Source organism: Cinclus cinclus, chromosome 1 (genome assembly GCF_963662255.1).
Source record: "Cinclus cinclus chromosome 1, bCinCin1.1, whole genome shotgun sequence".
NCBI lineage: Eukaryota > Metazoa > Chordata > Aves > Passeriformes > Cinclidae > Cinclus > Cinclus cinclus.
This window is the reverse complement of record NC_085046.1, coordinates 78,769,335-78,786,965: the sequence shown is the minus strand read 5'-3', so window position 1 is coordinate 78,786,965 and position 17,631 is coordinate 78,769,335. Positions and strand designations below refer to the sequence as shown.

The window sequence follows — 17,631 nt, the reverse complement described above, 5'->3', positions numbered from 1 at the left end:
AGACATCACTTTTGATGTTCAAACCTGGATTTTCTTCTGTCTGGTCTTTGCTCCAGACATTGATTTGCTGGATTCCTTCTAGTATGCAGAGCAGCACTGCTCCTCCTTATTTCCTTTGTCGGCCTGCAGATGATATTGGTGCCTTTTTTAAAAGGATGTTGCTTGTATCACTCCCTCGGCATTTGGCTACCTCTTGGGAGGATATGTTAGCCCTTGCTGATTCCATACTGAAAAGAAATGCTTGGATGAGGGACCATTAAGGAATAAAAAGAATTAAGAAAGGACAAACTTGATTTTTTTCAATAATGTAAGAGTCAATTTTTTTATTGACTATTTTGCTTAACTCCCTGCTAGCAAGGGCCCTGACAGTACACTTCACTCATGAGAGAGAGGTGGATGTATAAACTCATCCATGGTGGATGATTTATGATTTACATGAAAAAAAGCGCATAATCTTAGGCAGCTCATCATTTGGGAAAAGCACTTACAGATTTGGTGGTAACTACTTGTTTATGTTAGTTTCATTCAAACAACTCTGTGCCAACAAAGCATAATATAGGAAAGATTTGAAGAACTTAGTCTTAACCCATTAAAGAGTAAAGCATATAACAAGACTTACTTCCATCTCAGCATTTCTGTGGTGTCTAAAGGAGGTAGATTCTTGAGTCTGTGGGGCAGGTCCAATACCAGTACTTCAGTGGTAGTGAGCAAAGTACCCTCTTCAGCATTAAAATGCCTTTATATTGATGCAAGAGTACCCATGCTGAAAGACTTGCCTAGCGGAATTTAATCTCTGGGTTAGATATGAAGCATGTTTTTAAAAAAAAAAATAAACTATCTGCTTGTAGTCATGTAATAATAAAGCCCAAGGAAACCTAGATTAATCTTGTGCTATTTTTATTAAGTAAATGGTATCTGTTTAAAGGAGTTCTGGGAAGAGAGGGGAGGAAGGTAGCTTCTTTAACTCCTTCTCTAATTGTACTTAGTAGCAGTTAAGCAAAATGATCCCCTGCATGACAGGTAGAGTTTGTAACTGTTCGATATTTTCCTGTTTTCATAGCAAACCAAAGAGAGGGTGAAGTTGTTGATACAGCTGGCTGATGGCTTTTGTGAAAAAGGGCATGCTCATGCAACAGAGATTAAAAAATGTGTCACAGCAGTGGATAAGAGGTACAGAGACTTTTCCCTGCGCATGGAGAAATACAGGACCTCTTTAGAGAAAGCTCTGGGTATTTCCTCTGATTCCAATAAATCGGTAAGAAAAATTTGAATGGGATGACAGACAAACAAGCTTTACTTGCATTTGATTTAGCTACCTTTTTCTCCTGTCTCCTTCCTTAACTATTTCTTCCTTTCTTTAATAAAGAGCAAAAGCTTGCAGCTGGATATAATCCCAGCCAGTGTCCCTGGGTCAGAGGTGAAACTGCGTGATGCTGCTCATGAGCTTAACGAAGAAAAACGAAAGTCTGCCCGCAGGAAAGAGTAATACATTTATTTATTCTTACTCAATGAGAATTCATAAATCAATCCTGATAATGAAACGACTGTCATGACTTGTCTAGCAGCTTAAAAATCATATAAATGGTAAAAAAAGTGATAGCACTCAGTATCTTTTATTGCCGTTTATTCACATGCTTGTTCTCACAGATAATTCGAGCATGACAAAATCTTAAACTTTCAAAACTGTTAGACTTCTTTTAACATGCTTTTTTCATTTTTAGAAATAATGTGAAATAAATGTGTAAGGGGAGGAAGCAAGACAAGAGTTAAATTACTGTAGCAATGAAAAGTGTTAGAGAAAAAAATTCATATCCTTCCCCATTTCTTTTTGTCCTGGTTAGTAATGGAGGCATGTTACCTCTTAGGTTTCTTTCCTCTGTTGTCTTTCTTCACATTTCAGTTCTCAGATTTTTCTTGCTGCAGTGGAAAAGCAAAAGCTGATGAGAAAGATGTATTCTGGTTATTACACATTCATAGTGATCTAACAGACTGAGATTTGATTATTCTTTCTGTTGTCACCTAAGGTTCATTATGGCTGAGCTAATTCAGACAGAAAAGGCTTACGTAAGAGACCTCCGGGAATGCATGGATGTGAGTTTTCTTTTATTCACTAATCTTTGAAGGCAGGATTCAATTCGTTGCTTTCTGGGGGTTTTTTTCTGGTTTTACCAGCTCAGCATGATTGATTTGGAATCATAGGATCAAATTAAATCATTTTACTGCTGTTAAGAAGAAACTTAGAATTACATCTGGTAACAGCCATTTCAGAATTCACCCTATGTGTTTTGCTTTTGTTGATACTGAGTTTCAGTATTTGTTCCTTTCCTAATTCATAATCGTGTGTGGGGCTTTTGTTTTAGAGAGAGGAGGGAAAAAGGAGGGGTTTACTTTATTTGCTTTGCTAGCAATAGGGAAGAGCTTGTGCTAATTCTCTTATTATCTGTATCACATGTTCTGCTACTAGCTGACTTTTTGAATAGAAATTCAGTGAGATTCCATGGAAAAGTGCCCAGTAATTGTTATGCTGAAGCAACTAATGTTCAGTGGTAGCTGTTGCACAAAGCATGAACTTCTAGACTGCAGACATGACCTTGATAAGGAATATCCTGAAGCATTAGAGGTTGTCAAGAACACTGTGCATTTTAAATGATGAAGTCTCAGGGACTATGTTAGATTGTCAGTTTTAGAACTTGTATTTCACTGTCAAAATCACAAGGTATATTTGACACAACAAGCACTGTCACAATTGAAGATGATGCTGCTTTGTGATCTTTGCCTGATTTTTCTCTCCAGGAATGCATACTTACAGATACCTGGCTGTGTCTGTTGGGAGTTTATCATCACTTTTCACACATCTTTTTTTGTTCTGGGCAGACATATCTATGGGAAATGACAAGTGGAGTCGAGGAGATCCCGCCTGGTATTGTAAACAAAGAACACATTATCTTTGGAAACATGCAGGAAATTTATGAGTTCCACAACAAGTGAGTGACTTATCTTCTGTTTCCATACTACTGCTAAATCCAAATGATGATCTGAGGGATTTCCTAATGAAAATATTGTGCAAATCAATAATGAATGCTTTCCCGTAAAAAAAAAAAAAAAGAAATATTTTCCTCTTGCATTGCTAAATTATTTCAGCTGTTGCTTTTTGCAGAGAGGTAGGTACACCGTTAGGAATTGTATTTTTAAGTCTTGGGCATCTTTCAGTATTTAAGAAATTTTTTGGATACACCAAAATTTTGTTGTAGGTTTATCAGTTGTTCTAAAGAGATGAAAACCACTGAACTCAATAAAACACAAACATAGAACAAACATTAGGCCTCTTTCATTCTTTCAGACCCCTCATTCCTGACATCCAAACGCTGCTGTTAGTGGGAAAAAGAGTAGGGCTTCCAGCTCTTTTTTGGCTCTTCATAACTTCTGTGGAGATGCCTCAGGTTCATTACATTTACTTGAGTACAGAGCATAGAAGAGACTTGTCCACTCCATTTCGTCTGAATGGAGTGGTTCCTAGGGAGATCTGTGTACAGAAGTCTTGTTCTGAATCTTCCTTCTTTGTTTTTTCCTGGTTGTGTGCACATTTGTGTTGGGTTATGCCTCTTTGAAGTAATAAAATACACCCTAGCATATTCCAGAGTCCCGTTTTACAGTTCTTTGTATGCTTTGTGTTAACTTGAGAACTTGAGTATCCAAAAAGCAAGGTTTGGGGTTTTTTAAAATTGAGATGAAAGCTTTTCTTGAAACTGAAAACAGTAGGAAACCTTCTTGATAGAGAACAACAGCAATTACTAAATTTTTGCGTATTCTTATGTATTAACTGCACTGGTTCAATTTCTGATCTTGTCATCAGCATTTTTACTGAATTATATTTCATATTAGTACTGTTTTTACACATTTTTATTTATTCTGGTTACCTTTATTTCCTTAACTCATACATTCAGTATTACAGAAAGTTTTTCTGATTTCTTTTTCTTTCACAGACAATAGATCCAAACAAGTTGCTGTAATGAACATGTTTCATTTGCCTTGTACTATTTGTTTCTTTTCTACCCACAGTATATTTCTCAAGGAGTTGGAAAAATATGAACAGTTACCAGAAGATGTCGGACATTGCTTCGTTACTTGGGTAATGAAGTCAGACTTACGTTTAGAAGTAGAAAGGGGAATGGGAGGCATGACGGGATGAATTCTTGCTCTCAGATCCCTTTTTGATTTGTAAAAGTACTTCTTCCTCCAAGTTTAAGTAAAATGTGTGTGTCTTTAACTGAGAAAACTGGCACTCCTGTTAGATGCCAGTCCTTAGCTGCTCTTGAAGTGTATGTAATTTGCCTAAACCTGTGTGCAGATTTGGTTTGTCTTAGCTTTGAATAACCTAGTTTTATATACATAGCTGTTGTTTTCTGTCTTACTTGCCTGATATATATTTATACGCTGCGAGTTTGAGTGGAAATGTAATTCTGTACAGCTCAGGTTCTTGATAGGGAAGGTAAGCCCTCTGATAATGGTGTAAGAACTTCGAGATAGCAGTGATGCTCTCTGATAACCTCTGTAAATTTGTATTTTGTTCTACAGGCAGACAAATTCCAGATGTATGTTACCTACTGTAAAAATAAGCCAGATTCCACTCAGCTGATATTAGAACATGCAGGAGCATACTTTGATGTAAGTACATCGTGTCCATCTTAAAAGCATGCCTTGGATGTTTGACTCAACGTATTTGCAGTTCTGCTGAGTGCCTAATTTGTTAAAAAAATGCGAGTTTCCTGTTAATAATGCTGCAATTTATTAAGCTGTCAGCTTAGAGAAATCAATCCTGTATCTCACGTGGTTAACTTCCATTGCTCAGTTGGTGTTACAGTGCTGTCAAATCAGATGTGAAATGTCGCTGTCAAATATCTGAGCGACGCAGAACTGGAAGCAGGTTCTGGCAACAGCAACCAAGATGTGACTCTTCAGCTCACACAAGCACATCCTGCAAATCTTAACATTTTGATGTGCTTACTTTGTGTTGTATGTAATAGAGATGAAATCTTGGTTAATTTTTTGTAGCACTTTTAACTGTAATTGCATGTAGTGGTAATTCAGTTAACTGCTGTTACTCAGAAGGGCTGAACCTCCTTGTTCAGTCACACGGTTCCATGGTCTATACATGTAATATTCTGAATAAAAAAGAAACAAAAAATGTAGATATGTTAAAAGGTTTAGGGAGGAATTTTGACCACGGTCAATGAGTTTTGGTTGGACATGTATTAACAGATGATTCAATTAGAGTGCTCTCTTTTACCATTTTTCCCCAGCTGAGCCACTAGCTGTGTAATGACAGCACATTTTTTTTTTTAGAATTGTTTGTACAAGTAGAGGGAAGTAGAGGAAATCCCTGAAGTGCTAGGGGTTAATCTCAAAAATCTAATCAGTGAGGAAATGAGGTTTCTCAACATTGTAAGGCAAAGCCTTTCTGTGGAGCCTCCGCTAAGTTTCCAGTGCTTGAAGAAGAATAGGTAAGTTACAGAAAATCAGGTAGATATGACCAAGAAAAAAATTTCATGAAAAATTTAGTAAATACCATTTTAAAAAATAATATAGGGCTCTGATAAAACTATTAGAAATAAATTCTTGCCACCATCTCCTTTTATCCATCTGTTTTACCACTATATCCCCTACTCCACCTAAATTGTATTAGAAGTGTGAAGACTTAATTCTGTGTACACAGAACTCGAGCGCTTCCACTGATGACACCAGTGGTCCATGTGAAAATATCCTGTGTTTGCATGTGTATGCAGTTTGGCAATTTCTAATACTGTAACCATCATTAGATGGCACATGGTTGTGAGGCATAACTTTCTGTTTGAAATTGCTTGGTTGAAATATATCCAGTGCTATGGTAAATGACAGACTCTATCAGTGGAGTTCAGCCCCAGTCAGTACCTGAAATAATAATACCTGTAATCATCCCATTTATCTGTCAGATAATTCTGTTTTCCACCTTTAGCTTCGTGGAGGTCATTCTTTTTTCTGTTTGTAAGTGGCTGTTTTCTTTTCAAGTGCTTGGCAACCTCTTTCCTTCATTCAGGAACTGTTACTCGGTGCTCCCTCTGGTGGGGGATGAGGCTGACTGTGGCTTTTGGCACTGAAATAGCAGGGGATGCTGAGGAAACTCCACCTCAGCCTTCCTGCTACTCCTGCCTCTTTTCAGGAACACTGGCATGTGAGGCTTGTTGTTCTCTTGCAAGTACCAAATAAAGTACAGACCTTATGTTTTTAAAAAAAGGTGTTGTCACACTTCCTGTGTCCCTAACTGTTGCTCTTTGTGCTTAGGTTTGTTGAAGCATTTCACAGGTACTCTCTGGGGTTATAATCTTCTGTTTGTACCAAGTGAGCAGGCAGATGCACAGCATATTGATTAATTGTGCTTGTAATAATCTGGTTATCCTGGGTTTTTTTATTTTTTTCCTGCTAAAATAGAATTTGTAGGTAGTGTCTATTATTTCATATCCTTCAAAACAATTTATTTCTGAATGTTGCTGCTCACAGCCCTCAAACATTTGCTTTTTCCACATAGGAAATACAACAACGACATGGACTGGCCAACTCTATCTCCTCTTACCTTATCAAACCTGTCCAAAGGATAACAAAATACCAGCTTCTTTTAAAGGTCAGTATTAATTCCGGGTTCTTCATCCGGATTCTGCTGGTCATAAGAAGGCAAAGCTCTTGGTGTGATCAGGAGGGTTTTTCTACTCTGCTCTCCGAGACTCCAGCATCCTGGGCAGCTGCAAATACTGCTGTAAAATTTCAACTGAAAATGAAAGAAGGCATAAACAAGCAACTTTTTGTCCAGATTTCTGTAAACCATAAAAAGATACCTGTCTACTGATGTTTACTTAGAAAACATAATTTGCATTTCCAGGGTAAAAAAGTAATTAATGACTATGTGGCTATAAAACCAATTTTGTAATGGTTTCTATACCACATTTTGCCCAGCCATGCTGATGGTATTAAATACTAAATAGATAAAATAGATAATAATATATATAGTATATATAAAACTGTAATATAAACTGTCTATAAGACACATAAATATGTGTGTGTATCAGTAGAGCTGTTGCACAAAGAGTTATTTGTAATGTTGCATGGAAGTGTCAAATAAGTGGTAACTGTTAAAATAAGCACAACTTTTGGAACCCTGTAGTTAGAGCTTTCACTCAGTGGACAGATGCCTTCTCAAGTGAGCAGCAGTGTTCTTGGACTGTGCTGGGTCTCTGTTAGGTGGCAATGCTTATTTTGTTGTAGCAGCCTACAAAAGCACTCTTAACTGTTCTGTGTCTCCCCTTTTAACCTGAGAACAGCCATGTGTGGTTGCTTTTGAAATTTCTGAAAAACATTAGAGACTATTCAATTAGAGGATATTACATTGGGTGGAAACAAATTTGTCAGTTTTGACTGAAGTTTATTGTCTGTTTTCCACTTACAAGGAGTTGCAACTTAGTCAAGTTATAATTACAGAAATACTGTAGTCTGTGCTGTTCCAGAAATTTTGAGGTATTAATTCCAACAATTATTATTATTTTTAATATTAATATACTTTAGCCTGCTACTTTATGGAAGTGGTGGGATGGATTGGTTTCACCAGTGTTTGTAGAGCCAGATGTCTTCGCTGCATGGTATATAATGGATTTGCTTGGTGGTTGCTGGGTTTCTGGGTTATCTGTCCTTTTTTTCTTCTTTTTTTTTTCCCTGTAGTAGGAGAGAGACTTATATCATGGTAGGATTAAGAGTTTAAAACTTGAATGATTAAGAGCCTAAAACTTGAAACATTTTACAGTTCTGGAAGTTTTGCTTGTTTTTCCAGGTGGTATTGAAGCTGCTCTTCTGTGCCTCTTGAGAGATTCATAGTTACTGTCACTGTTCTGTGGAGTTGTCATGCAAAATTTAGGTGTGATCATGTAGTGTTTTGCTGTGATGGTGGTATTGGCAGTTGAATAAAAATAATGTAATGATCATAATAGCAGAAATCACATGACTTTCCCTTTAAAAAGGGGGAAAGGAATTTAACCTCAGGGAATGAATGAAGTAGAACTTTTGAATAACAGAAGGAACATAATATGCCCTTTTGGTTACGTAACCTACATTTTATCTTGATACTGTTCAAATGCTTAAAAGCTGTGAGGAAATTTGAATATCAGTTCAGGCGCTGTTATGTTAAATCGGTGGGATGTTGAATGGGCAGAGAACTGTGTGCCCTAAAGTCTAATACAACACTTTAGAATGTTAAATTCTCTAACTTCTGTCCATTAGTTAATGCTTGATTGTATTGAAAAGTTTTGTCTGTAGGTTGCTTTTAACTGTGTGAACACAGAATAGTCATTCATGGAATACTTAGAATAAAATTATGTAAATTCTCTTTATCAGCAGTTGTACAGAGCAGGTGTTTGGTGCAGGGGAGCAATGACTGGCATGGGAGGCAGGAGAGGTCCTTTTGTGCTGTCCTGCTTTCCCCCATCTTCATGACTTAGCAGCTGCAGACTTGATGTAGCACAGCATCTGATAATCTGTGTTTGTGCTTATCAAAAGAAGTTTTATTCTTATCATAACTTTTAAAGATGTCTTATTAAGCAGATAAACCTGTTTAAATTAGAAGTGGTTAAATGATAGCTTGGTCTGCTCCTTGGAGAACGGATCATGATAGAAACAAAGTATACTGTCATGTGGTTGGCAGAGTAAGACGTTCAAAAAGATTTCGTGTCAAAAATGATTTTTGGTTTGTTAGAATTATTCTTCAGTTGTCTGTCATATTAGTGTAAAAATAAGTGATAGTTGTTTTTTTCTGCTTGTCTTTTGCAGGAGCTGCTCACATGCTGTGAAGAAGGTAAAGGTGAGATTAAGGATGGCCTGGAGGTGATGCTTAGTGTGCCAAAGCGAGCCAATGATGCCATGCACCTCAGCATGCTGGAAGGTAGGTATTCAAGTTGCCTTTCCAATTCACTGTGTGCTGCAGATTAACTTTGTTTGTGAGCATGTTCTTTTCTCTGGGTTTGTATTTTTCATACCATTTTGGCAGGGCTATATAAGATGCAAATTTATTCCATAAAATAATCATTACGGACAGCTGGTAAAGTTTTATTAATTTTTTTCAGTGTTCTTTCACCTTGATCTATAGTTGAGCCACTGCAGATTTGAAAAACATGTAGGCTAATGAAGTAGTCCACTACTCACCCAAAATGCAGTAGGTCAGATATGCAGGCTTTGGCTGCATTCTCTAACCAGTATCCTTAGCTTCTTTGCATGAGGCACGTAAGTGTATTATTGGTGATTTTGCTGATTTATGTATCAAAGAATTGTCTCCAAGATGTTTGTCTTTTTCACATCTGTTTGCTGCTTGTTCCATAAGAGACTTCTGGTTGACATGAAGTCTATCTTCTGGCAGTAAAATGTCAGCATAAGGCAATTTAGCCCAAGTTTTAGCCAGCATAATCATGTTCGTGGCAGACAGTGGAGGTTGGATGTAATGCATCTATGTGCTTAAGACAACTTCCTGCCAAAATCTGTTTTGCAATTGGCACATTATCATGTTATTATGGTGCAATCATACATTTATTAATAAAAGTGTTTTTCTTGGACGTTTAAATTTTTTGAGAAGAAAACAGGGCCCTCTTACCCTACAGTTGCAGAATAAATACTTTTAAGTGCTTCTAGTCAATATACCTTTCCTTCCCCTCTGCCTTGTCGTAGTAGTATGCAGCTTGTTATGGAATTTCCAGTATTGTGCTAGTTACTGTAAAATTTGCCTTGGTTTGAGATACGATCCTTGATCGTATGAATGCTCCAAATCACCTCTGTTCTTTGATTTTAAACAGTAAGGATGTTGGTCAGTTTATAGGATCAGTTCCAAATGCTTGTTCAGGAGGTGGTCTTAGTGTAAAGGCTGACCAGCTTTGGTAATAATCTTTTAACACTGGGAATGTGACTCTGGAGAATATCCTAATCTTTTACATAAGTTGGTTTTACAACAAATCATGTGGTGTGCATTGTTGAGTCACCCCACCTTGGACAAACATAGTGAGTGAGCACATTTCCTCTTTGTGTCTCTGGTGGATTTTGAATGAACATCCTGTCGGAACTTGCCTCTGATCCTCTCCATACTGTTGCCCTGTTCAGAACATGAGAAATAGCAAGCAGTATCTATTTAAAATATGTTTTGGAAGCACTCAGAGTATGGTGGAGAATTTTTGTTATCCTCCAACTCTAAAGCTGTGTATTAAACTGGGAGAACGTGCTACCATTAAAATGGAAGTAAAATTCTTGGTATTCTCAATCTTTATCTTTTTTTCATTATGTCTCAATACTAATGATCCAGATGGTAATTACTTTACTGTGGATCAATTCTGGCATGACCATGGCTGATTGTATGCCAACAGCTACAAGCTGCCATGTTTTTCCATCCCCAGTCGGAACACATTTCTGTGCTCATTGCCCACATGGTAGAGAAGGTGTATCTCCATAAAAGGTGGCATTTGGGAGCTTGCCACTCTCAGAAGAACCTGATATGCCCTGTCTTTGCAAGTGGCTTACTTTCTACAGTGACAGAAAGCTCATAAGAGAAATCATTTTCATCACAAAAGAGGTTACCAGAAGCTGACAAAGACAGATTTGTCATTTGTTGGTAAAATACTGCCAGAAGAGTTGATTAAGTTCTTAACAGTTGGATGTCTAAATTTAGAAGTACATTTGAGCTGCAGTTACATTTAGTATATTCCAGTGTTGAAATAAAGTCTTGTTTTTCATGTTGTTTTCTTGGAATCTCATCTTTTGGAAGTTGTATCAGGGAGAAAAAAATCATATACTTAATGAACAGAAGTTGTGCTTGCTATGTTATTTGTATTGCCAACTTCTCACAGTGACTCTTTCACTCCCTTTTTAGGCTTTGATGAAAATATAGAATCTCAGGGAGAGCTCATCCTTCAAGAATCCTTCCAAGTGTGGGACCCAAAAACTCTGATTCGAAAGGGAAGAGAGAGGCACCTTTTCCTTTTTGAGATGTCCTTGGTTTTCAGTAAAGAAGTAAAGGACTCGAGTGGAAGGAGCAAGTACATCTACAAGAGCAAACTGTTTGTAAGTATAGGAGAACAGCTGATCATATGTACAAAACTATCTAAATTAGGCTTCAGCTGAGTTCGGGTGATTTAAGTGCAACACTTAAACAACTATTACAGAGCACTGAAAGAACAGTCTTGGAATGTATAGACTGAATCTTGCAACGTTGGTGCTTTGTCTTGCTTTTGAGGTGAAAGGATGGACTCAAAGCAATTACTGAAGGGTACATGTCAGTCTTGGTGTGTCAGGTCAAATGCAAATCAATACTGGGCTGGACTAGCTTTGTCTTAATTGTGTGTTGATTGCAGATTCTTTAAGGCTTATTTGTATAGAGCAGAAGGATGGCAGGAGTTGATGAGCTGCCTTCATATTTCTTGTTTACTATTGCTGTTAAGGATTTGTTTTCGTGGATATTCTACACCTACTGATTGGGGAAGGCAAGAACCTTGTTTTGGAAAAACTCAATCCAGAATGTTTGCTGAGACCAGTAGCCTTACAATAAAGTTCTGCAAATAGAATTATGGTACTTAAGGTCTACTGAAAGATTGTAAAGGTGGAAATGTTATTCTGCCCATCAAAAATAAACCAAAAACAAACAAACAAAAAAAACCACCAAACAAAAAACCAAAAAACACTCAGCTCTTGCTTTTCTTATCTCTAGCAAGTATGCTTCACAAAATGTGACTCTGGAATTCACATCCTTGCCTTCCTATCTTGTTGGTTGATTTGGGTGAGAGCAGTATTCACACTCCATAAATTTAGGTAGCCACATGGCAAGACAGTCTCCCATGGCTTGCTCTGCATCTATCAAAGGCAAGATTAGCTTTTATACCAAATAGTTCAGAGCAAGTACTTGAAATTGCTTCCCTTCTCAGAATTGCACTCTAGAAAACATTACTCTTGTATTGATCCTATTGGGATATATAACTAAGTCTAGATGCTATAAACACTGATTCTTTTCTCCATGCTTGTTTCTTTTCTTCCATTCATTCATTCCCTCTTCCCACTTCTGTGTTCAAACTGGTAAAACAGGTTGGTGAGAAAAAACCCTCTTTTTTTTCCATATCTTCTTTTTGCATATTCTGTCACTTCATTTCCAACACTTGCTTTCCTTCCTGATACTAAAGAGCCTGCAGGTAACACAGCTGCAGCTGTTTGTTGATCACACCTTTCTTTGGTGCTCTTGAGAACCCAAAATAAAAGTGTACTGGAGAATATTAATATCTGCCAAGGGATTATGTGGGAGAGGTGACAGAACTGAAAAATCAGTCCTGCAAAATTGTCATGTCAGTTCCTCCATCAGGAATTTAGCAATAGCCTTAGGTCTTAAGAGAAGCTGATGGAAATCTTGAAGACTCTCATGATAACTAATTTTTAAAATACAAGGATTCTTTTTGCTGTCATATTCTGTCTGGCAAAATATCCTGTAGTGGAGCTTACTATTATAGCAGCTCTTACAGTTTGTTCTTTATAAAAGGCACGTGTTGAAAGCATGCATATTGGTTTGAGCTAAAGATCTTTTATGTAAGCTATCCTGTGACTTCTGGAAGGTGGCTTTACATAAATGAGGTTGTTCTCTTTGCTTTGGGTATGATGACCCTCAGGATTTCCCCAGCACAGGATGCTCAGTGGCACGATATATATAAATGTGTTAATGAAGTCCTTTGGTGAGAGTTTAAGTGTCCAAGAGCAAATGCCTAAGGAAGGCTGTAGGAAAAAAGGCAAGCGGTTGTTACTTTGACAGAACACTCTCCCAGTCACCAGTAACTGGCTGGCTGTGAGCCTCCTCACCTCAGTGTGGTTTACATGCGTCCAGTAACCCAGATTGATTTCTGTTCTGTGAGGCTGTCCTGGAGAGCCACATGAAGACTTTTAGCATTGCCAGTGTCCTTTGCAGAGAGCTGTGTTGCTCAACTGCCTATTGGGCAAAGACAGTTGTGTGTGGAAAGTTAGATGTTGGAATGGGATTATTTTAAAAGGATAAAAAGAAACAAAAAAAACTTTCACCACCAAAACAAAACAGAAAAAATAAAAACACACAAAACAAGTTGGCATCCAAGTGAGACAAGAAAAAAAATGTACCTTTACTTAGATGTTGGGTATACAGCATCTTGTCTGTTGAAGTGTGTATATACTAATGATGATGTGTATGAGGGGAAAAATACAGGTTCTAATCATGTGAGAGTACTTAGCAGCTGTTGGGGAGCAAGGGTTCTTTTAGTTTGAGTTGTATTTTTTAGTTTTTAATTTTATTTTTTTAACAGAGCCTGTATGAATTGTTTAAAGTGAAAGCCAATTCACATGAGTGAGCTGTTATTCCAGTCAGAAAGTGGAAACATTCTGGATGATAATTAGCTATTAAGATCTGACATTAGAACATTCCCAAAGACTGATTGTTCTTGTAGTTGTCTCACAAAATTCTCCAGAACTGCATTTCTGAATTATTGCATATGTTTCAGAGGGAAGGAAACACACTTGGAAAGGCTCATTTTACAGAAAAGAAACCAGACTTTTAGAAAATATCAAGAGAATTTTTAAGCATATCTTATCTGAGAGAAAGCATAAAAATCAGTAATAGTGAGTGCTCTCCAATGGAAATGAACGGGGAGAGAAGCCAAAACTTACTTTTTGCCAGGCATCTTCTTTAGAGTTGTAAGGCTTTTCCTGTCAAGTCCAAAAACTAAAATAAGCAATTTGGTATTCAGATTATAAGTGTTATTCTTTATTGTCACTTTATAGAAAAGACTGTTAAGTTTGCAGCTCTTCCTCTTTTGAAGAGATCCCACCACTGCCACCAGAATAAAGGATTCCCTCTAGCATATGAGTTAGCCTTCAGCTTCTGAAAATCTCTTTAAATAGCAGTGCTTAATTTTAGCATGCCTTTTAGTGGCCTCTCAGAAAAAATGCTATGTGGTCCTAACAAATTTTTCTTAATTTCAGACTTCTGAACTGGGTGTCACAGAACATGTAGAAGGAGATCCCTGCAAGTTTGCTCTGTGGGTTGGAAGGACACCAACTTCAGACAACAAAATTGTTCTCAAGGTAATTTTATCAGATGTACATTTAGTCTATAGCAAGTCTTGTAGTTGTTGTTGATATTTGTTGGGAAAACAAGAAGTGATTTCCCATTTTGAGAGGGACAGCTGCTCACAGATAATTTTCTAGGTGTTTGCAGAGGTGGTGGTGTATATATATCTGACTGATGTGGCCTGGCAGCAGAGGGGAATCTCTGTAGCCTACTGAAGGATTAGACAAACCTGCTTTCACAAATCATAGTAGGGGAAAATTTGATCCCATGGACTTCCATAAGCTTTAAGAGTTCAGCAATTGGCTTGACAGGAAGCTGTTGCCACAAAGAAATGATGGTATCAGTGTTATCTCTCACACTCAAGTCATTGCTGCTTGTTGGCAATGCTGTTTTTTGTGACCCATATTTTTATGCAGAAAACAAACACTGCAAAAGATTTTTATATCTTTTTGTGGGCTAGAAGTTTTTCTGGAGCTACTTGTCTTTTGGATGAAAGTGCACGTAATGCCTATAAAGTTTTTGTCTGGGCAAGTTGCAGGTGCCAGTTGTGCTCTTTGCCTAGCTAGAAGAATGGCTAAATCAGTTTTCTGTGATGGTGGTTTGTTACCTGGGACTCCTTCTCAACTGAAGAACCTGTTTTGTAGTACCATGAGCAGCTAATGGGTAATTTGTCATATTTTGAGGAGCTCTGTTGAGCTGAAACAAAGTTCATCTTCCCATTTATAGGTTAATACACCTACTATTAAACTTGTTTGTGATTTCACATGTATTCATAGTGAATGCTCAGTAATGCCACTTAGAAATGGCCTCTCCAATTTACATGTCAATACTCAGATTTTTTCATTGTGAATTGCAGGATAACAGAAGTTTGCATTAGCTTTCTGGCAGCACTCAAGGAAAGCAAGGAAATTAAATGTAGCATTAGTACATACTAGATTTTCTTTCAGTTTTAATGTTCCCATAATTTCCCAGACAGTGTTTTGCAGCCTGAAATGAACCTCCTAGGTCAGAGCAGACTAGTTTTAGGTTTAGGTTTTAATTATGGGCTCTCTATATAAGATCACTTTAAGGCGTTATGACTTTTGTGCGCTTTACTTAGTGCATAGGATATTTAGAAATCTTCTGTGATACATCAAGCTCTTCAACAATTTTGTGGACTTTGGTTGGTTTTGAAGGCTGGAGACAAGCACTTCCTTACCTTATTTATATTATAAGTAAATTCCATTAAAAACTAAATAAAAGATTTTTTAAAACGTCATGTTTAGCTTCTTTTCCTAAATGTTTTTGTTTGTAAAAGAAAACAAAATCCTTTTTCATACCTGTCCATCTGTTCCTACAATTTTCTTTATCCTTTTATAATTCCTACTTATTATATATTTATAATATATTAAATATTTATAATATATTTGAAGCCAGTTATTTCAGGAAACAGCAATTAAGAGAAGTAATGTATCATTTGGAAATCATATATAATAATTTCTTTACATCTGCAATAATATTTGTATTTAGTAGCATTTCAGGTGCAGGGTTAAATTGGACTAGGCAATCAGATTGCAGGTTGGGCAGGTGGTTATCAAGTAATTTCAAGTATTTTTTCTAAAAAAATAGATATGTTGCAGGGAGTAATTAAAATACAATCCCTAAATTAGCTTTCTGCCTCAAGCTGTGTATCAAAAAGTAGGAAGAGTAATACATGAAATGTATTGACAAAATGTATGTGTTGCAATAAAAGTTAACTTTTTTTCTGGTAGTAGTGGATTATGCAATTATTATTTCAAGATAGAATTGGTCTAAAATGTAAGGTGAGTTTAAAATGCCAGTATTCAAGGTGTTATTACTAGAATTCTCCAAGTAAGTCAATCCACCCTGCCTCATATGAGATGCATTACAGGACTTTAGTCATCAAGTTACAAAAGTAAACTCTGAATTAAGGTTAAAATGTTTCTTAAATTATCAATATTAATAATGTTGAGAGGTGTAAAGTAGTGTTGGCAGTTTAAAATTAAGACAGTCAGAATTTCCTTTCCTCTGTTCAGGTTTTCAGAAATATTTCACGAAGTTATTCTTTATGCATTCCTCTTTGTGTTTATTAGCTGACTGTATGTGTGGATCTGCTCAGCCATAATGGTTCATTGTGGGGGTTTTGTTTCTTTTGCATATCAAAGGCATCCAGTATAGAGAATAAACAGGACTGGATCAAGCACATCCGGGAAGTGATACAAGAAAGGACTATTCATCTGAAAGGGGCATTGAAAGAGCCCATCCACATTCCCAAAACTGCACCAACAACAAAACAGAAAGGAAGAAGGTAAGCAGTATTTCAGATAATCAGAGATCTCTAAATACACAACAGTGCTCTTTCCTCTGTAGTGTTGAATTTTAAATGACTTTCAGTGAATTGGACAAAAGCAAGAATAATTTTGTCCAGCTTTATCTTATCGTTAATATAGAGTTTCCTGCAGTGTTGAATTTGTTGAGATTTCTGCTCTGAGCAGTCCCTGACTTGTGTAAATGAGCCATTACTGAAGGGATTTGGAACTGCAGGACAGGATAGCGGTACATTGTAGATTTTTTCAATTCTGCATGTGTTACTCAGGTCTTTGGTTTTCCTTTGATGAAACTTGAAATGTGTGACCAAGTGTCCTCCTTACTAGCTTTGGCTAAGTGACTGTGCGAGTTCATTGCCATATTTCTGGCTCACTGGTTGTTGCCTTAATTCTACGTGATGTATACCTCGCAAATGAATCTCTTCTCTTGCAGCAGAGAGCAGAGTATTAAGTACTCGGTATTTGATTCTTGCATCAGTTAATCTGGTGTCTGTTGCCACACTAGGAGTGTCTCACTTCTTTAACAAACACGTTACAAACACAGTACTGCTCTTGTAATGAAAACTTAATTCTTTGCAGAGATGGTGAGGACTTGGACAGTCAGGGAGATGGCAGCAGCCAGCCTGATACCATTTCAATTGCTTCACGAACCTCCCAGAACACGCTAGACAGTGATAAGGTAAGTTTCCCAGGCACTGCTCTGAGCTGAGAGTGTGAATTAGAACACAAGATTAGTTCTTAGTACCTTCAGAGAAGAGGCATGGAAATATTCAGTCTCTTTAAAATAACAGTCTGCAATAGAGAAAATACCTTGATACCATGGGAGAGCAGGTGTGATTGTTTAAATCTAATAGTCATGAGATTGTTTGTGCCAATTTGAACCCGTTTTAGTTCTCTCTATTCTGCAGTTTGCTCAAAGATTTGACACAGTTTAAAGTGAAAGTTTTATTTCACATAAAACTTGATAGTAATGCATAGAATTTTTCTAGATGTTCATCTCAGCCTTCCTGAGAACACACCATCTGCTTTACATGTTGGCTTGAGGCTGGTGGTTACCACAGGGTTACTGTTGTAAAGGAAGAGTACTCTCCAGTGTTTGTGGGTTAGAGAGTAGATGCTTGCTTTCTGCATGAAAGCTGATGGAATTGTCCAGAAGCAACCCACAAAACAGTCATTTTGTAC

The 17,631-nt window shown here is 37.2% G+C and overlaps 1 protein-coding gene across 1 annotated transcript in view; it reads left to right on the top strand.

Moving 5' to 3' along the window:
* The window catches only part of TRIO (trio Rho guanine nucleotide exchange factor), a 244,451-nt gene that overhangs the window by 152,549 nt on the left and 74,271 nt on the right, over window positions 1–17,631 (top strand). Inside the window, exons 22-33 of the mRNA XM_062499699.1 lie at window positions 1,061–1,255; window positions 1,367–1,482; window positions 2,025–2,091; window positions 2,875–2,984; window positions 4,060–4,129; window positions 4,576–4,665; window positions 6,563–6,655; window positions 8,845–8,956; window positions 10,922–11,112; window positions 14,035–14,136; window positions 16,288–16,430; window positions 17,029–17,128. Of these exons, the coding sequence (XP_062355683.1) occupies window positions 1,061–1,255; window positions 1,367–1,482; window positions 2,025–2,091; window positions 2,875–2,984; window positions 4,060–4,129; window positions 4,576–4,665; window positions 6,563–6,655; window positions 8,845–8,956; window positions 10,922–11,112; window positions 14,035–14,136; window positions 16,288–16,430; window positions 17,029–17,128 (1,389 nt within the window). The remainder of the gene's footprint in view (window positions 1–1,060; window positions 1,256–1,366; window positions 1,483–2,024; window positions 2,092–2,874; window positions 2,985–4,059; window positions 4,130–4,575; window positions 4,666–6,562; window positions 6,656–8,844; window positions 8,957–10,921; window positions 11,113–14,034; window positions 14,137–16,287; window positions 16,431–17,028; window positions 17,129–17,631) is intronic.